Source organism: Hyperolius riggenbachi, chromosome 5, assembly GCF_040937935.1.
Source record: "Hyperolius riggenbachi isolate aHypRig1 chromosome 5, aHypRig1.pri, whole genome shotgun sequence".
In the NCBI taxonomy this organism is placed as follows: domain Eukaryota; kingdom Metazoa; phylum Chordata; class Amphibia; order Anura; family Hyperoliidae; genus Hyperolius; species Hyperolius riggenbachi.
The window spans coordinates 346,609,953-346,627,233 of record NC_090650.1 but is presented as its reverse complement, the minus strand read 5'-3'; the positions used below and the strand labels follow the sequence as shown (position 1 = coordinate 346,627,233).

The 17,281-nt window shown below is 43.1% G+C and overlaps 1 protein-coding gene across 2 annotated transcripts in view; it reads right to left on the bottom strand.

The window, feature by feature from the left end:
- Positions 1-802: 802 nt before the first annotated feature.
- The window catches only part of SDCBP (syndecan binding protein), a 57,647-nt gene continuing 41,168 nt past the window's right edge, over positions 803-17,281 (bottom strand). For both annotated transcript variants that reach the window (XM_068237423.1, XM_068237425.1), the window contains exons 4-9: positions 17,092-17,192; positions 15,825-15,986; positions 14,835-15,010; positions 6,967-7,138; positions 5,673-5,764; positions 803-1,367 (exon numbers count right to left, since the gene is read on the bottom strand). In XM_068237423.1, the coding sequence (XP_068093524.1) occupies positions 1,313-1,367; positions 5,673-5,764; positions 6,967-7,138; positions 14,835-15,010; positions 15,825-15,986; positions 17,092-17,192 (758 nt within the window). In that variant the 3' untranslated portion in view covers positions 803-1,312. The remainder of the gene's footprint in view (positions 1,368-5,672; positions 5,765-6,966; positions 7,139-14,834; positions 15,011-15,824; positions 15,987-17,091; positions 17,193-17,281) is intronic.

The following is a 17,281-nucleotide window of genomic DNA, read 5'->3' as shown; positions in this document are numbered from 1 at the left end:
GTTTCAGGTGTGCGATTTAAACCCTACTGACCAGAATGATCAGCATGACAGCCAGGCAACTGGTATTAAAGAAAAGAAATAGGGCAGCTTCCACAAGTCTCACACCTCCAATGTTCCTTTTAGGCTTCTTGCACACCAAGACGTTGTGTTAGGTGGCACGTTAAGGTCGCATAACGTGCACCTAACACAACGTATGGTGCTGCAAAAGCCGACGGTAGAGTGAGCCGCGTTAGGCTGCTCGATGCCCATAATATCTCCCAGAGTGGCGCTGATTGGCCAGCGGGACCACGTGATGCGGAGCGAGACACTCCGCATCACGTGGTCCCGCCGGCCAATCAGCGCCCGCCAGTGCAGTGAATATTAAGTAGCCATGTGCGCGGCTACTGTAGCTGGCTCTCCCCGCCTCCTCCGCCCCCCACTGCGCATGTGCAAACAGTCTAACGCGGCTATAGCCGCTCCAACGCCGTAGCATGCTGCACTTTGCACAGAACGTGCAGCGTTACATGTAACGCAACGTGGGCTGTGTGAACAGCCCACTTGTGTTACATTGCTGTGCGTTGGGGGAGCGTTACAGGCGCACTAACGTGCGCCTGTAACGTCTTGGTGTGCAAGCAGCCTTAAAGCTCATTTCAAAGCTAAACATACAAATAACGGATTGGCAATTGCTTACAGCAACCATTCTGTGCTAGTGCAAGCTTGTATCCAAATAATGAAACCCCCATTGCTAGTCCAACTAACTTCCAACCACGCCCTCTTACTTAGGGGTATTGTTTTTCTTTAAGTACAGAACATTACATTGCACTACTGTATTATCACTTTAATAATTTCGTGACATAAATAGCATTTTATAGCAAAAATGGCATGCAGGTGATCCGTACATAGGAAAATAGCTCTCACATAGAATAAAAAAAGTACAGCATTTTTTTTCTTATCAGATACAGTTACTTGTAAGAATAGTGCATTTATTTTACCTCTTTTACTAAACTGACTGTAAATTCAAAATGGCCGACAGCTAGAACCAGTCTATGGTTTTATGCCTCGACAGTAATCAAAATATAGTCTGACTCCTCATCCTGGTGGTACAGCATAAGATATGGCAGCTTGTAAATGGAGATACTAGGTAACAAGAAAGTTGCACAGCTTTCTACCTAGGAAAGGTATGTTAACATTTACATGTACAGAATCAGTTACAATAGGTCTGGCTGTTGTATACAATGCCAAGGTTAACATGCAGTAGTAGTAAGAATCTTGCTCTTATGGATGGTTACCCTGCTGTCTGCTTATTGTACAATAAGTCCAGGGCAGGAGCACGTTAGACCTCAGGAACAGAGTGATCCATTAAACTCTTCATCACACTGGAAGCCATTCTGTTGAAAGAAACATTCACATCATTTATTAAAGAAAAATCCCACTGAGTGCTTGACAGATGCTGCTCTTCATTTAATATTTATGTTAACATTTCAGAAATGCCTTGTGCTCTTAAGGACCAAGATCTCCCTAAATGTTTCTGAGAGCAGCTGTCTAACAATGTGGACATAAATCCCAGAATTTGTAACACATACCAAAGTTCTCGTCTTGGCAAAGGCGACCAGTGGGAGCTGCCTCGACTTAGAATCTAGTGTGTACAGCGGCTCCCGACCATCCTTGCGAAAGATCAACTCAGCTGAGGGCATTGTGTTTTCCCTACAGGTTAGTGACACGTCTGTACAGAACTAGACAGAAATAGCTGCCCCAAAGAATCGGATACACTTCTAGGTAAGCCTAGCAGTTGTCCAGCAACTCACCTTTTTTTTCCAGGATCGCTTATGTTCCCCACCTTGTCCTTACTTAGTAAATCAACCCCTAAGTGTCCTTTTACACTATATTAGTGGCTCTCAGTTATTACTGAAAGGAAACTGATTTTCAAGGTAATGCCCATGTTTCCCTATGGCTTAGTTCCCACTATACACGTTTTAGCTGAAAGCTTTTTCACAATGCACTGCTTTGGAGGGAAAAAAAAAACAAAAAAACAAACACATACTAATGCAGTAAATATCTTAAGGCGCGCAAATGCAGTCTATGTCAACACAATAGGATGGTGCGCTAATATTTTTCAAGCAATGATTAAAAGTTCAGTATGTATATAGCGCAACCCAATCCTGCACAGTCTATTGCTGCGCTGCAGCTGTCTCAATGTGTTCTCCTGTCTTGAGGGCTTGTTCTTGTATTTCACCACCACCACCACAACTAATAGAATGGGACTCACCCTTTACTTACATAGTTACATAGTTATTTTGGTTGAAAAAAGACATACGTCCATCGAGTTCAACCAGTATAAAGTACAACACCAGCCTGCTCCCTCACATATCCCTGTTGATCCAGAGGAAGGCGAAAAAACCCTTACAAGGCATGGTCCAATTAGCCCCTAAAGGGAAAAATTCCTTCCCGACTCCAGATGGCAATCAGATAAAATCCCTGGATCAACATCATTAGGCATTACCTAGTAATTGTAGCCATGGATGTCTTTCAACTCAAGGAAAGCATCTAAGCCCCCTTTAAATGCAGGTATAGAGTTTGCCATAACGACTTCCTGTGGCAATGCATTCCACATCTTAATCACTCTTACTGTAAAGAACCCTTTCCTAAATAAATGGCTAAAACGTTTTTTCCTCCATGCGCAGATCATGTCCTCTAGTCCTTTGAGAAGGCCTAGGGACAAAAAGCTCATCCGCCAAGGTATTATATTGCCCTCTGATGTATTTATACATGTTAATTAGATCCCCTCTAAGGCGTCTTTTCTCTAGACTAAATAAACCCAGTTTATCTAACCTTTCTCGATAAGTGAGACCTTCCATCCCACGCATCAATTTTGTTGCTCGTCTCTGCACCTGCTCTAAAACTGCAATATCTTTTTTGTAATGTGGTGCCCAGAACTGAATTCCATATTCCAGATGTGGCCTTACTAGAGAGTTAAACAGGGGCAATATTATGCTAGCATCTCGAGTTTTTATTTCCCTTTTAATGCATCCCAAAATTTTGTTAGCTTTAGCTGCAGCTGCTTGGCATTGAGTACGATTATTTAACTTGTTGTCAATGAGTACTCCTAAGTCCTTCTCCAAGTTTGATGTCCCCAACTGTATCCCATTTATTTTGTATGGTGCTAGACCATTAGTACGTCCAAAATGCATGACCTTACATTTGTCAACATTGAATTTCATCTGCCATGTATGTGCCCATATAGCCATCCTATCCAGATCCTGTTGCAATATGACACTATCTTCCTGAGAGTTAATGATTCTGCACAATTTTGTATCATCTGCAAAAATAGCAACATTGCTCACTACTGCATCTACTAGGTCATTAATAAATAAATTGAAGAGCACTGGACCCAGAACAGACCCCTGTGGGACCCCACTGCTAACAGTCTCCCATTTTGAGTATGATCCATTGACCACAACTCTTTGCTTTCTGTCCATTAGCCAGTTCCCTATCCATGAACACAGACTCTTCCCCAGTCCTTGCATCCTCAACTTTTGCACCAGACTTTTGTGGGGAACAGTGTCGAAGGCCTTTGCAAAGTCCAAGTATATCACATCTACAGCATTCCCAATATCCATATTAGCATTCACTACCTCATAAAAGCTGAGCATGTTAGTCAAACAGGACCTGTCTTTAGTAAACCCATGTTGATGCTGAGAAATAAGATTATTTTCTACTATGAGGTCATGTATAGTATCTCTTAGTAACCCCTCAAATAGTTTGCATACAACTGATGTTAAACTTACAGGTCTATAATTTCCTGGATCAGATTTTTTGCCCTTCTTAAATAATGGGAAAACGTGGGCTGTACGCCAATCCACTGGGACTCTGCCAGTTGCAAGAGAGTCACAAAAGATAAGATAAAGGGGTTTATCTATAACTGAACTTAATTCCCTTAGGACCCGAGGATGCATGCCATCCGGGCCAGGTGCCTTGTCTATTTTTAATTTATTTAGTCTTGCCTTCACTTCTTCCTGCGTTAAGTATTTAATATTACAGTTAGAAGATTGAGACTCTTCCGCCTCTGTAGTTTGCAACAGTGCTGTTTCTTTTGTGAAGACAGAAGCAAAGAAAGCATTTAATAACTCTGCCTTACCTTGGTCATCCACCATTGAGTTCCCATCCTCATCCTTTAGGAGTCCTATACAGTCAACCTTTCTTTTTTTAGAGTTAATGTACTTGTAAAACTTTTTTGGGTTAGATTTGATATCCTTAGCGATTTGTTTTTCAGCTTCAATCTTTGCCTGCCTAATTTCTTTTTTACAATTTTTATTGCACTCCTTATAATTGCTTAGTGCAGCCTCTGTCCCCTCCTGTTTTAAGACCTTATAGGCATTCTTTTTCCTCTTCATTTTATCTTTAACCTTTCTATTCATCCATAGAGGCCTTTTTTTATTCCTAGACATTTTGTTTCCATATGGGATATACATACTACAGTATTGATTGAGTATAAGTTTAAAAGCTTGCCATTTCCCTTCAGTGTCTTCCCTTTGATCACTATTGGTCTAAATGACGCCTTGGGGTTATTCCCGGGTCACCCCCGACCTCTGCCACCTCAAGGCCGTCCTTATCGCCTTGTTTTGATATGGATTGTATATACCTCCAAATAAAAACTGCTCATAGCGTAATACTGTTTTACAAATACATCTAAAATGTATTGCACTTACAAATTCCTCGTTAAAACATCCAGCATGAGTTTTTACAGGCTCTCCCCCGTATCGGTGGCCTCAGGTGGGCTCTCCAATGACACCAACACCGCTAAGGTCCGGTCGCGCGCTCAGCCGTCCGTCCCGGCGTCTCCCCACCGCACCACTTCCTGGGTCCCGCCCTACTAGTTTCGTCACATCAGTGACTCATCAAGAGCTGCCGATGAGTCACTGATGTGACGAAACTAGTAGGGCGGGACCCAGGAAGTGGCGCGGAGTGCGAGAGCGGTGAGGAGACGCTGAGACGGATGGACGGCTGAGCGAACGGCAGCCGGACCTGAGCGGTGTTGGTGTCATTGGAGAGCCCACCTGAGGCCACCAATACGAGGGAGAGCCCGTAAAAAAACCTCATGCTGGATGTTTTAACAAGGAATTTGTAAGTGCAATACATTTTGGATGTATTATTTTAAAACGGTATTACACTATGACCAGTTTTTATGTGGAGGTATATACAACCCATATCAAAACAAGGAGCTAAGGATGGCCATGAGGTGGCAGAGGTCGGGGGTGACCCGGGAATAACCCCAAGGCGTCATTTAGACCAATAGTGGTCTACGTAAAGGGTGAGTCCCATTCCATTAGTTGGTGTGGTGGTGGTGAACTACAAGGACAAGCCCTCAAGACAGGACAACACATTGAGACAGCTGCAGTGCAGTAATAGACTGTGCAGGATTGTGTTGCGCTATATACATACTGAACACATACTAATGCATTAAGTATAAAATAACCCTTACTGTTTTAGAATCCTGTGTTCTGATATAACCTAATCCAAGATTGCAAACTTTTACTACCTATTGCATTGAGAACATAAAAAAAATCCAAGTTTGCTAAATCTGCATGTCAGGAGGTCATTAGTTAATCAGACCCACTGAAACCAGTAAGACAACTCCTGAGAAAGCAAATGAGGGCAGATAATACAGTATATGTGGAGCAAAACGCTTCACTCACCTCTTTACCATGTGATCAAATATGTAAGACGGCATTACAGTGAGGGTGACCACATTTGAAGAACTTGAAAGAATCTCGGCAACCTGGGAATCCTGCGTAAAACATTGAACCAACATGTTTAACACAAACTAATGACAAAACACCACAGAGCTTTTCAGACAGTCAATCAAAACAGAAGCCATTCACTAGCAGCGTCCTGTCACCAGCACATTGACCTCTGTAGAAGTGCAGACGTGGAAAACCAACATCAGGCCCCACTTTACCTACCGTAACCTGTCCATGCCGACGTCCAATAAACATCAGAAGCCAATACAACAGTGCTTGAGAATCTTGATCTTTACTTATGCAACATAGCTTCACATTATCTAGACATCTGTGAGCACACTGTATAAAGACTGCACATCCCTGTCACAGCACTTATTGTGAGCGTCCCATAATATATACAGCCAGTACCTCAGCTAAACGCTTAGATTTCAGAGGGGTCCTTACTGCAATTGTAGCCCAGGAAATGGAAAACAAACATGGAAACGGAGGAGCCAAAACCAGCACATTCATAATTCAAGTGGCTTCTATTACATTATTCCAAACTACTGAATGTAGGCAAGGGACAAAAAAAAAAAAAAAAAAAAAAAAGTGAAAGAAACCTCATCTCGGAACTAAAGCGCTAGCAGATTAACAACATCCCAGATGAGCGAGATTGTTGGTTCCACATAACCACAGACATACAAGTAGGTTTTATCTTTTTAATTTTCTGCAGTATTAAAGTTCAACATAAATTGAGTAAAAATCACTTTTCTAAAGATATAAATGAACTGGAGAAGATATTGACAGATCAGGAAATTTGGTGTCTATTGGATGAGTGGACAACCTCTGGACAGTGCGAAAGATAGGCTCAAACACCAGGTTCCTGCTCATCATTCTCCTTACCCTACAGGTGGGCTTCCACTTGTACCAAGCTTCTATCTGTGCTCTGTGATTATGCATTTGAATCCCTCTAGCAGTGGCATGTATGGCCATGGGAATTCGGATGCATTGTTCGAAAAACCATAACCGTGCTTCAGTTTTTTTTTTCTGAATGTAAATTCTGAAGCAGCCCATTTCAATAGGCTACGATTCCACTACACTACTGGATTAGTGTTCAAGAAAACGCTGCAAATCACCCGTAGTGGAAACGAGCCCTAAGCTAAATGCCGCTGGCAGCATCTCCCCTTCATTCCCCAAACAAAAATACATTGGCCTTCCAGATCACCCTCTAATGTCTACATGGGGAGAGGGAATGAACACTCCAACATACCTTTAGTCCAATTACATTCTGGCCATTGATTTCACAGAGGTTGTGTTCTGTGAGAAGTCCATTCCTTGCAGCAGAACCGTCTTTCACAATGGAAGTTATTTTGCCATTTTTGAAAACAAAGCCGACATGTCCATTGCTATCTTTATGCATAGTGAGAGTGCGTTCAAAAGGTCTGCAAAACATTTATATGGCAAGGTTAGTGACAGCAGAACAGAATCATTTGTAAAGTCCATGAAGCTGGCCTCAATACAATCAGCACAAATATCGTTTGGTTGGTGTTGTGTGTGATTTGTTCTGATTTTGTAATAGCAAGATAATAGCAATTATTTGTTTCCTAAACGATGAGGTCTCTTAACAGTCCCCTAGAAAAACGTGTGGGAAAGTTTTTGAGATAAAGTTTTTATAAAGGTCAAGTTTACTAATCCCCGACAAACAGCGTACAGCTGGATAAACTTTTGACCTTAACAGAAAATGTATCCTCTCAAAAACAATGAACGATAAAAATAATGATTTTTGCACTTTGGTTACCTAGAGGAGCTGCTCATGTAACCCCCCCCCCCCCCCGCCCATCCCTGTGTTGGTCACCATCTCATCTGCAGCCCACTTCAAATAACCCGCATCTGAAGCTCGTTCCCAGCTGCAAGGCATGCTGGGAGCTGTAGTACGTACATCTCCACAGTGGGAGATGCATGCACATCTGCAAAATACAGCTTCATAATGCATGGCGGCATACAGCTGTCAGCGTGCCTTGCAGTCGAAGGAGGAAGTGTGCGGTATTGCGTCATGGAACGCGTCCCATTGGACGCGCAAGTGTTTGATACGCATAGAAGCACCCGGACACCTGGGTAATTAACCCTCTGTCCCCCATGCACACACCTGAGACAATTAAGCCTCATTAGAATCACGGATTCGGGTATTTTTCTACCCGTGAGCCCATCACTAATGACGACCATAACAGGAATGGGGGGGGGGGGGGGGGGGAGGGGGTGGCTAGATATCTCCCCTCGCTCTCCTATCCCCCCTCCTTCCACCCACACACAGCATATAGTGTTACAAACCTCCCCTACCGGGCGGTTAATATATGTGAGAATTGCGCCCCATTGTCATTAACCACTTAAGCCTAACTGGATGTGGATATATCCGTCCAGCAGGATCCGCTTAGTGGCAATTTGGACAATATATCCTTCCAGCTGTGTTGTGGCGGGTGCGCACTCGGTCCCGATGGCTATTACAGGGGATTGATTGGGGAAGGTGGAATGAGTGTTCCCCGAGCCAACTGAAGCCTCTATGAATGAATCAACATGCCTCGAATCCCGAAGCATATCGATTCGTGAAAGTATTTTGTAGGAAAAAAAAAAAAAAAAAGTGCTGCAGCAATTTGGCTGCTGGGGATTGACAGTAGTAAAACAATCTGTAGGATTACAGATATTCTACTATTGGGCAATGGGTGATAGGTTTCCTCTAAAATTGCCAAAGCTACTCTAACCACCTGTTCTTTGGATCCTATTCCCTCCCATTTCATTCCGCAGCTATCCTCATCTCTCTTGCCTGCACTAACAACGCTATTTAACCTCTCCCTCTCTACTGGCATCTTTCCGTCCCCACTCAAAAAAGCTGTTGTGACACCACTACTTAAAAAACCCTCTCTAGATCCTACCACACTTGCCAACTACCGCCCAGTGTCACTTCTCCCATTTGCATCCAAACTACTTGAACGCCATATACATGCAGAATTAAGCCATTATTTATCTGCTAACTCCCTACTTGATCAGTTCCAGTCTGGCTTTCGCTCTAACCACTCCACGGAAACAGCCCTTACCAAAGTGGCCAATGACCTTCTTACAGCCAAATCCAAAGGTCAATTTTCCATACTCATCCTTCTTGACCTGTCATCAGCATTTGATACTGTCGACCACACCTTACTCCTACAAATACTTTCAAATGTCGGAATAAAGGGCCTTGCTCTCACATGGTTATCTTCCTACCTCTCTGGAAGGTCCTTCACAGTCTCCTACTCAGATCAGATCTCTTCTCCTCATGCTTTGTCTGTCGGGGTTCCCCAAGGCTCTGTCCTTGGTCCCCTCCTCTTTTCCATCTACATGCATGGTCTTGGTGATTTAATCAACTCATTTGGGTTTCAATACCACCTCTATGCAGACGATACACAACTGTACCTCTCTGCCCCAGACCTTAACTCCCTCCTTAAACGTGTTCCTGACTGCTTGTCTGCTATATCCTCCTTCATGTCCTCTCGCTTCCTAAAACTTAACATGAGTAAAACGGAACTAATAATTTTTCCACCGTCTCTGTCCACCTCCCTGCCTGAAGTAACAATAAATGTTAATAACACTCCCATAACTTCAGTTCCCAAAGCTCGGTGCTTGGGGGTGATATTCGATTCATCTCTCTCTTTTATTCCTCATGTTCACTCCATAACCAGCTCCTGCCATCTCCAACTCAAAATCATATCTCGCATCCGTCCCTTTCTCACTCAAGACACAACTAAAATGTTAATACATGCTCTCATAATTTCTCGTCTGGACTACTGCAACGTACTACTTTGTGGACTACCGTCTAACAAACTGGCCCCGCTCCAGTCAGTACTGAACTCAGCTGCTCGTCTCATTCATCTCTCTTCTCGATCTTCCTCTGCCGACCCTCTTTGTCAAGCTCTTCACTGGCTGCCAATTAACCAGAGGATTCAGTTCAAACTCCTAACCCTAACCTACAAAGCTCTCCACGATCTCTCCCCCCGGTACATATCCTCATTAATCTCCAGATACAAACCCAATCGCAATCTCAGATCGGCACATGATCTTCTGTTGTCCTCCTCTAGAATCAACTCCTCACATTCACGTTTACAAGACTTCGCACGCGCTTCACCCCTCCTCTGGAATGCCCTCCCACAACACATCCGTCACTCGCCAACCTTTGCTACCTTTAAACGCTCTCTAAAAACACACTTGTTCCGACAAGCATATGCTCTACATTAGGCCACTTCCCTTTGTACTAAGACCAAATTGCACTCCTACTAGGTATCCTAAAACACAAAGCCTCTATATATTTGCTGCATACTACCCCTCCTCTTGTTTCCCCCCATTCCCTTTAGATTGTAAGCTCGCAAGGGCAGGGCTCTCTCCCCCTTTTGTGTCTTGGTAACCATTATACATTTTATTCATCATGTTAATTTTATCACTGTCATTACCAATTCTATAATTTGTATTTTGTATCATTCTTTGTATTTTGTCACTAATTATGTATCTTGTATATTGGTGTACACCATTGTCTGTATTATTATGTACCCCATGTTTGTTTCTTACTTTGTACAGCGCCACGGAATATGTTGGCGCTTTATAAATCAATAATAATAATAATAATGGTAAAATATTGGTAAAAATGAATATCCTAACTCTATTCTCATTTGGGCCCTCCCTCTATCGGTGCCTAACAAACACCTGTGGGATTTGCGTTGCCATTGTTGATTGAAACCACCCTCTGCCAATATCCGCACCACCTAAAAACAAAGTATCGGCAGCCAGCATCCAAATTACCCCTGGGTGTCGTTCTAGCCGCAATTATGTTAAAGCCAATAATTTAGGTTTATTTTTGTACTAGAAAATTGCACATTGCAATTAGAGATGTCGCGAACCTCCGATTTTCGGTTTGCGAACCTCCGCGAAAGGTTCGGTTCGCGAAAAAGTTCGCGAACCGCAATAGACTTCAATGGGGAGGCGAACTTTGAAAATTTGAAAAAATTCTACCGACTGGAAAAATGATAGAAAACATGTTTCAAGGGCTCTAATACCGGGAGGCCCACCCTCCACCCTTCTACCTATTCCCTCCTCCCTCCTACCGGAGGGAGGAGGGTCTCATCTGCCAGGGAATTATACTATTTAAAAAAACAGTTTACATACCATAGCTGGGAATCGAACCCAGGTCTCACTGTGTGGTGGGCAAGCACCCTAACTGCTGTACCACAACAGTACTAACTGAAGCTGGCCTAGCATTTACTATTTATGCTCAATGCAATAGAAACATTAGGTTGCTTAAAGGGAACCTTAACTGAGAGTGATATGGATGTTTCCTGTAAACAATACCAGTTGCCTGGCAGTCCAGCTGATCTCTGTGACTGCAATAGTGGCTGAATCACACCCTGAAACAAGCATGCAGCTAATCCAGTCTGACTTCAGTCAGAGCACCTGATCTGCATGCTTGTTCAGGGGCTGTGGCTAAAAGTATTAGAGACACAGGATCAGCAGGAGATTCAGGCAACTGGTATTTTAAAAGGAAAAATCCATATCCTTCACCGTTTAGGTTCCCTTTAAGGATTTGTAGCATAAAAGCCAACTCACATTGGCTGGGATTTGAACCCGGGTCTTACTGTGTGGTGGGCAAGCACCCCAACCACTGTACCACAACAGTACTAACTGAAGCTGGCCTAGCATTTACCATTTATGCTCAATACAAGAGAAAAAGTAGACAAGACAAATAACATTTATATCACGCTTTTCTCCTGGCGGACTCAAAGCACCAGAGCTGCAGCCACTAGGGCATGCTCTATAGGCAGTAGCAGTGTTAGGAAGACTTGCCTAAGGTCTCCTACTGAATAGGTGCTGGCTTACTGTCTACTTTTTCTCTTGTATTGAGCATAAATGGTAAATGTTAGGCCAGCTTCAGTTAGTACTGTTGTGGTACAGCGGTTAGGGTGCTTGCCCACCACACAGTTAGACCTGGGTTCGATTCCCAGCTATGGTATGTAAACTGGTTTTTGAAATAGTATAATTCCCTGGCAGATGAGACCCTCCTCCCTCCGATAGGAGGGAGGAGGTCGGAGGGAGGAGGGAATAGGTAGAAGGGTAGAGGAGGGTGGAAGTAGCAGCTGTCCCTTAACTAATTAGTGTAGGCAGACAAGTGAGTGAAATGGCATAAGGACCTTGCTTGGAGGAGGGAGGGGGGGGCGGGCCTTCAGCAGTGAGAGCAGTGTGTTTGGCAATAATGTGACTGCTGACTGATGTAGAGGGTCAAAGTTTTGCTCAATAGAGCATTATGGGGCGAATCGAACTTCCACAAAAGTTCGCCTGGTGCAGGCGAACGCGAACCCCCATTCGCCGGCGAACAGTTTGCTACATCTCCAATTGCAATTTCGTTGTACAATTTTGGTTGTAACAATGTCAAAGATTTCTATTTTAATTAGAAATTGAGGTCTATGCAGCACCCATTTTACTAAAGCACCACAGGCACCCTAATTACCTGCATCAATCCGCATCACCCTTGTCTTCAATGGACCTTGTCCAAACTGATTTTTCACTTTCAGTATTGTGCCAAGTCCTAGAGACTATTCTGGCTTATATGGCACTCTGACTAGCCAGTAATTGTGTGAAAGTTATTTTCTAACAAAAAAAAAAAAACCCCTTCTTAACTACTTTGGCCTCCTGGACGTACTAGCTACGCCCAAGAGGCCATGTGCGCTGCCGCGGAAGCTGAGGTTTTTCTGTTCCTATTTCCCCCGACGTCACTCTAAGCATCCGTGTTATGCTTAGAGTGACGTCATTGTAAACAAACTCATGGCTGCCATCTTGTAGCCAAAAAGCTAACTGCATGAAAATGAAAAAAAAAAAAAAATTAAAAAATAGACCAAGATGTACAAAAAAAATTGATTTGCATCCCACCCTCCCAAAAATACCCACATCAAATGTTTAATAATAAAAAAAAAAAAAATTACAATAAAAAAAACAAACACAAATATTTACCTAAGGGTCTAAACTTTTTAAATATCTATGTAAACATGAAATATTTCTATTTTTTTTTAATTATAAGCTTGTAAATAGTGATGGATGCAAAACGGAAAAAATGCACTTTTATTTCCAAGTAAAATATTGTCTTCATACATTGTGATAGGGACATAATTTAAACGGTGTAATAACCGGGAGAAATAAGCACATACAATACGTGAGTTTTAATTGTGGAGGCATGTATTATTTTAAAACTATAATGGCCGAAAACTTAGAAATAAAGCATTTTTTCCTTATTCTTCCTGTTAAAATCCACTTACAGTAAAGTGGCTCTTAGCAAAATGTACCCCCCAAAGAAAGCCTAATTGGTGGTGGAAAAAACGAGACATAGATCAGTTCATTGTGATAAGTAGTGATAAAGTTATAGGCTAATAAATGGGAGGTGAACATTGCTTGGATGCATAAAGTAAAAACGACTGAAGGCTGAAGTGGTTAAAGGGAAGGTTCAGGGACTAAAAAAAAAAAAAAAAAAAAAAAAAAAAAAAAAAAAAAATTAAAATCCATATCCACTTACCTGGGGCTTCCTCCAGCCCATGGCAGGCAGGAGGTGCCCTCGGCGCCGCTCCGCAGGCTTCCGGTGGTCTCCGGTGGCTGACCCGACCGGCGGCCATGTCGGGCTTCTTCTGCGCTCCATTGTGCGTTTCACGCCGGTGCGCTGACATAATCGGACGTCCTCCGGGCTGTACTGCGCAGGCTCAGAACTACTGAGCCTGCGCAGTACAGCCTGGAGGACGTCCGATGACGTCAGCGCGCCACTGTGAAACGCACAATGGAGCGCAGAAGAAGCCCGACCTGGCCGCCGGCTAGGCCAGGTCGGGTCGGGTACCGGAGACCACCGGGAGCCTGAGGAGCGGCGCCGAGGGCACCTCCTGCCTGCCACGGGCTGGAGGAAGCCCCAGGTAAGTGGATATGCATTTTCATTTTTTTTTTGTTAGTCCCTGAACCTTACCTTTAAAGAACAAAAAAAAAAAAAAATGAAACAAGAAGCTTAACAGGTTCTATATTTATCTGGGGCTTACTTAAGCCCTCTTGAGACCTTTCAGTCCCTTACTGTGTCCCTGAGTGGCTCCTATCACCCGCAATGGTGTGCAAAAGCCTGGCCAAGTTGCACTTGATCGTGCACTGGCCCCTCACGCTCCCGACCCTGTAAGGGTTCTGCGCAGTAGTACTGCGCAAGTACAGAACGCTCCCAGCTGCGGAAGTGTGATGGGGAACGCCCCTGGCTGAACTTTGCATGCGTGACGAAGTGCGACTCGGCCAGGTTTTCTGGCACTATTGTTGGTGACAGAAGCCACCCGGGGAGAGGTCGAAGCAAAGCAGCCTCAAGGGACTTAAGGAAACCCCAGGTAAGTATGAAACCTAAGACTACTCGTTTCAGGTACACTTTAAACCATTAAAGTCAATTACTTCCCCAGGTTACCACAAAAGTTATGTACACTGGGGTGGATTTGGTCACATCTCATTAAAGGGAACTTAAACTGAGAGGGATATGGAGGTTTCCTTTTAAATACCAGTTGCCTGGCAGTCCTACTGATCTCCTTGGCTACATTAGTGGTAGAATCACACACCTGAAACAAGCATGCAGCTAATCCAGTCTGACTTCAGTCAGAGCACCTGAGCTGCATGCTTGTTGAGGGGCTGTGGCTAAAAGTATTGGAGACAGGATCAGCAGGAGAGTCAGGCAACTGGTACTAGTTTAAAAGGAAAACCCATATCCTTCTCAGTTTAGGTTCCCTTTAAACCGCCTAGTTTCACTACTGGCTACCCCCTTTATCCCTATGCCAATGCTCAGTGGCTAAGAGCTGGCGCTCCCCACCACACATACAGTAAGTACAGTGACAAAGGCTCCATATTTAAGTAAACAGGCAGTGGAGGCTGGAGGAAAGCTGTGCCTACTGCAGCCTTACTGATTTTTTTTGCAGCATTCAAATCTACTTTGTGCTTGTTATAAACAGTCCAACAAAACATTTCAGTAGGTTTATGTAGATTACCTTCACATAATAAATGGAAAAAGACTCAGAGGGTAGGCTTGTGAAGTGAAGGGGAAAAAAAAAGTCGATTTAACACAGTACTGACCTATCTCTGGCAACCATGGAAATCTTCTCTCCAGCAGCTTGCTTCAGGAATTTATGAGCCTTATCTGAACTCCAGCCAGCACAGTTCTCACCATTGATCTGTAGAATCTGATCCCCAAACTTCAAGCCAACCAGGGATGTTGGAGAATTTGCTTGGACAAGTTGCACAAAAATGCCCTAAAACAAAAAGGAGAGAATTAATTCTCACAAGAGGTAAAGCGATCGCAGAGATAGATCACTTTCATTTCATAGAGACAAAAAGAACACAATAGTGAGACATTTTGGACGATCTTTGTGTCTGAAAGAACAGTTCTGTGTTAATCTCAATGGAATGTGCGGCAGCGCAGCACCAAGCTACTCTGCAGCCAACACAAATCACATCACTGAATGCTATGAGCAGTGAAGTAGGTGTCAACTTGTTTCTTGACTTTACCTTTTACCCAAACCACATAGAAATTGTTAAAACAGCGCTGCGTAATATGTTGGCGCTTTATAAATACAACAAACAAATAAATAAAAAAAACAAAAAAAAGATTAAGTTATTCCAGGCATGGAACTACTGATGGATTTTGTGAATTTAGTAACATTGTTGCAGCCTACATCTCATATGTAAAAATAAACATTTTAGCACAGATAATTGAAAAATAATGTAAACAATCAATCTGTAAACATTTCAAATGTAAAGCGACTATACACTGTAATATATACACGGTTTACCTTTTCTTTTCAGGTAAAGTTATAATGACTTGCCGAGTCCATTTCCTGTAATGCAATCCCCAAGCCCAAACTTCCGGTGCGTAGCCCTGCCGCCCTTTAGATGAGTGCCATTGGCACTCATTAGCCAAGATAGAGAGCACCACAAAAAGTCAATGGAAGGGGGTGGGGCTACATGCCAGTAGTCGGCAAAAACAGGGATCAGAGATTGCAAAATCCACTTTACAAACGTGCACTTTTTATCGGAATAAAAAAAACAAAAAACAAACAAACTTACATTGTCAATAGCTTTAAGGCGGAGACCAATCTTCCCATCCTGATCCTTACACAAGATAACTTCACGGACTCCTTGTTTAATTTCTGCTCTACGGATTCCAACATCACTTCCGCTTATTGGAGCCACCATGTTATTCACAGCTGATGGCCTAGCTATTTGGCGCTGTGAAGGAACATACAGAGAATTACAAAAAATATATATATATATTGGCGCCAACAAATTATGAAGTACTTTGCATCTGCACTGAATGGTCAATCCTTTCTTCGTTGAGGACTCAGGAATTATTTACATGCTTTCACCTCTCAGGCTGTAAGGGCCCTTTTACACTTAGAGACTCCGAGCAGTGCAGAAACTATGAAAAGTTGCATACCATTTTGAAGCTCTCTTTCTCCTCTTTCCAACGACACCTAAACCGCCGCCCTACGCCTTTTAGTTTTCATTATTTTCGCGATCGAACTCGCGTTTTCCATGACTTCGATCGCGAAAATAGCGAAAACTAAAAGGCGTAGGGTGGCGGTTTAGGTGTCGTTGGAAAGAGGAGAAAGAGAGCTTCAAAATGGTTTGCAACTTTCCATAGTTTCTGCACTGCTCGGAGTCCCTTTAATGGTTGGTATGCGTTAGTACACTTACATAGCAGTGCATTGAGAAAAAGCTTTCAGTTAAAACGCGTATAATGGAAAACATGGGCATTACTTTGAAGAACAGTTTTCTTTCAGTTATAACTGAGAGCAACTGATTTTAGTGTAAAAGGGGCCTAAGCCTACCTGGCAGAAACCTTTTAACCGTCCGTCATATTTTTGTGATTTTCCCTTATCTACATTTTTTTTAATTACCAGTAATTTATTATACAGCATTGTTTCATATATTGGTGGATAATAACTCATTCCCACTCAACCTCAAGCACCAAGTAAAGCCCCTCACTCACCACCTAACACACTACTCTCCTCACCGCAACCCCCAACTTCACAAGGATAATATTTTCCTGAAAAATAGGTAAAATGGCAGGCTAAACCCTTCTCACAAGGCCTTGCCATGTCCTACCTGCCCCATAACCATACTAGCACAGGTAACAGCTTATAGCCCTACACATGCCACCCTCTGCCAAAGGCACTGTTGAGGCCTGAGCTCATGTGATGGAGTGGTAGCATGGCTTCATTAGACCTGGCTAGAAGTTTCCATGTGACAACTGCTGGAGCTTCAAGAAGAACTGGGAAACAACTGTATGAAGTAAGGGGACTGTAGCTATGCAAATATATATAAAACTTACCGCGTCTGCCGGCACCATAGCCATATTTCTGTGTATTTCATCTTCACTCAGGCTTAAACCCATGTACTGAGCCAGTTCCGGGTACAGTTTAGGATACAGCCCTGGTTCAAGAAGCACAAGAAATTTTCATTCAATACAGAAGAATGTAGTCAGTACAATCCTCTTTTTTTGTAATCTTAAAATGGAGGAG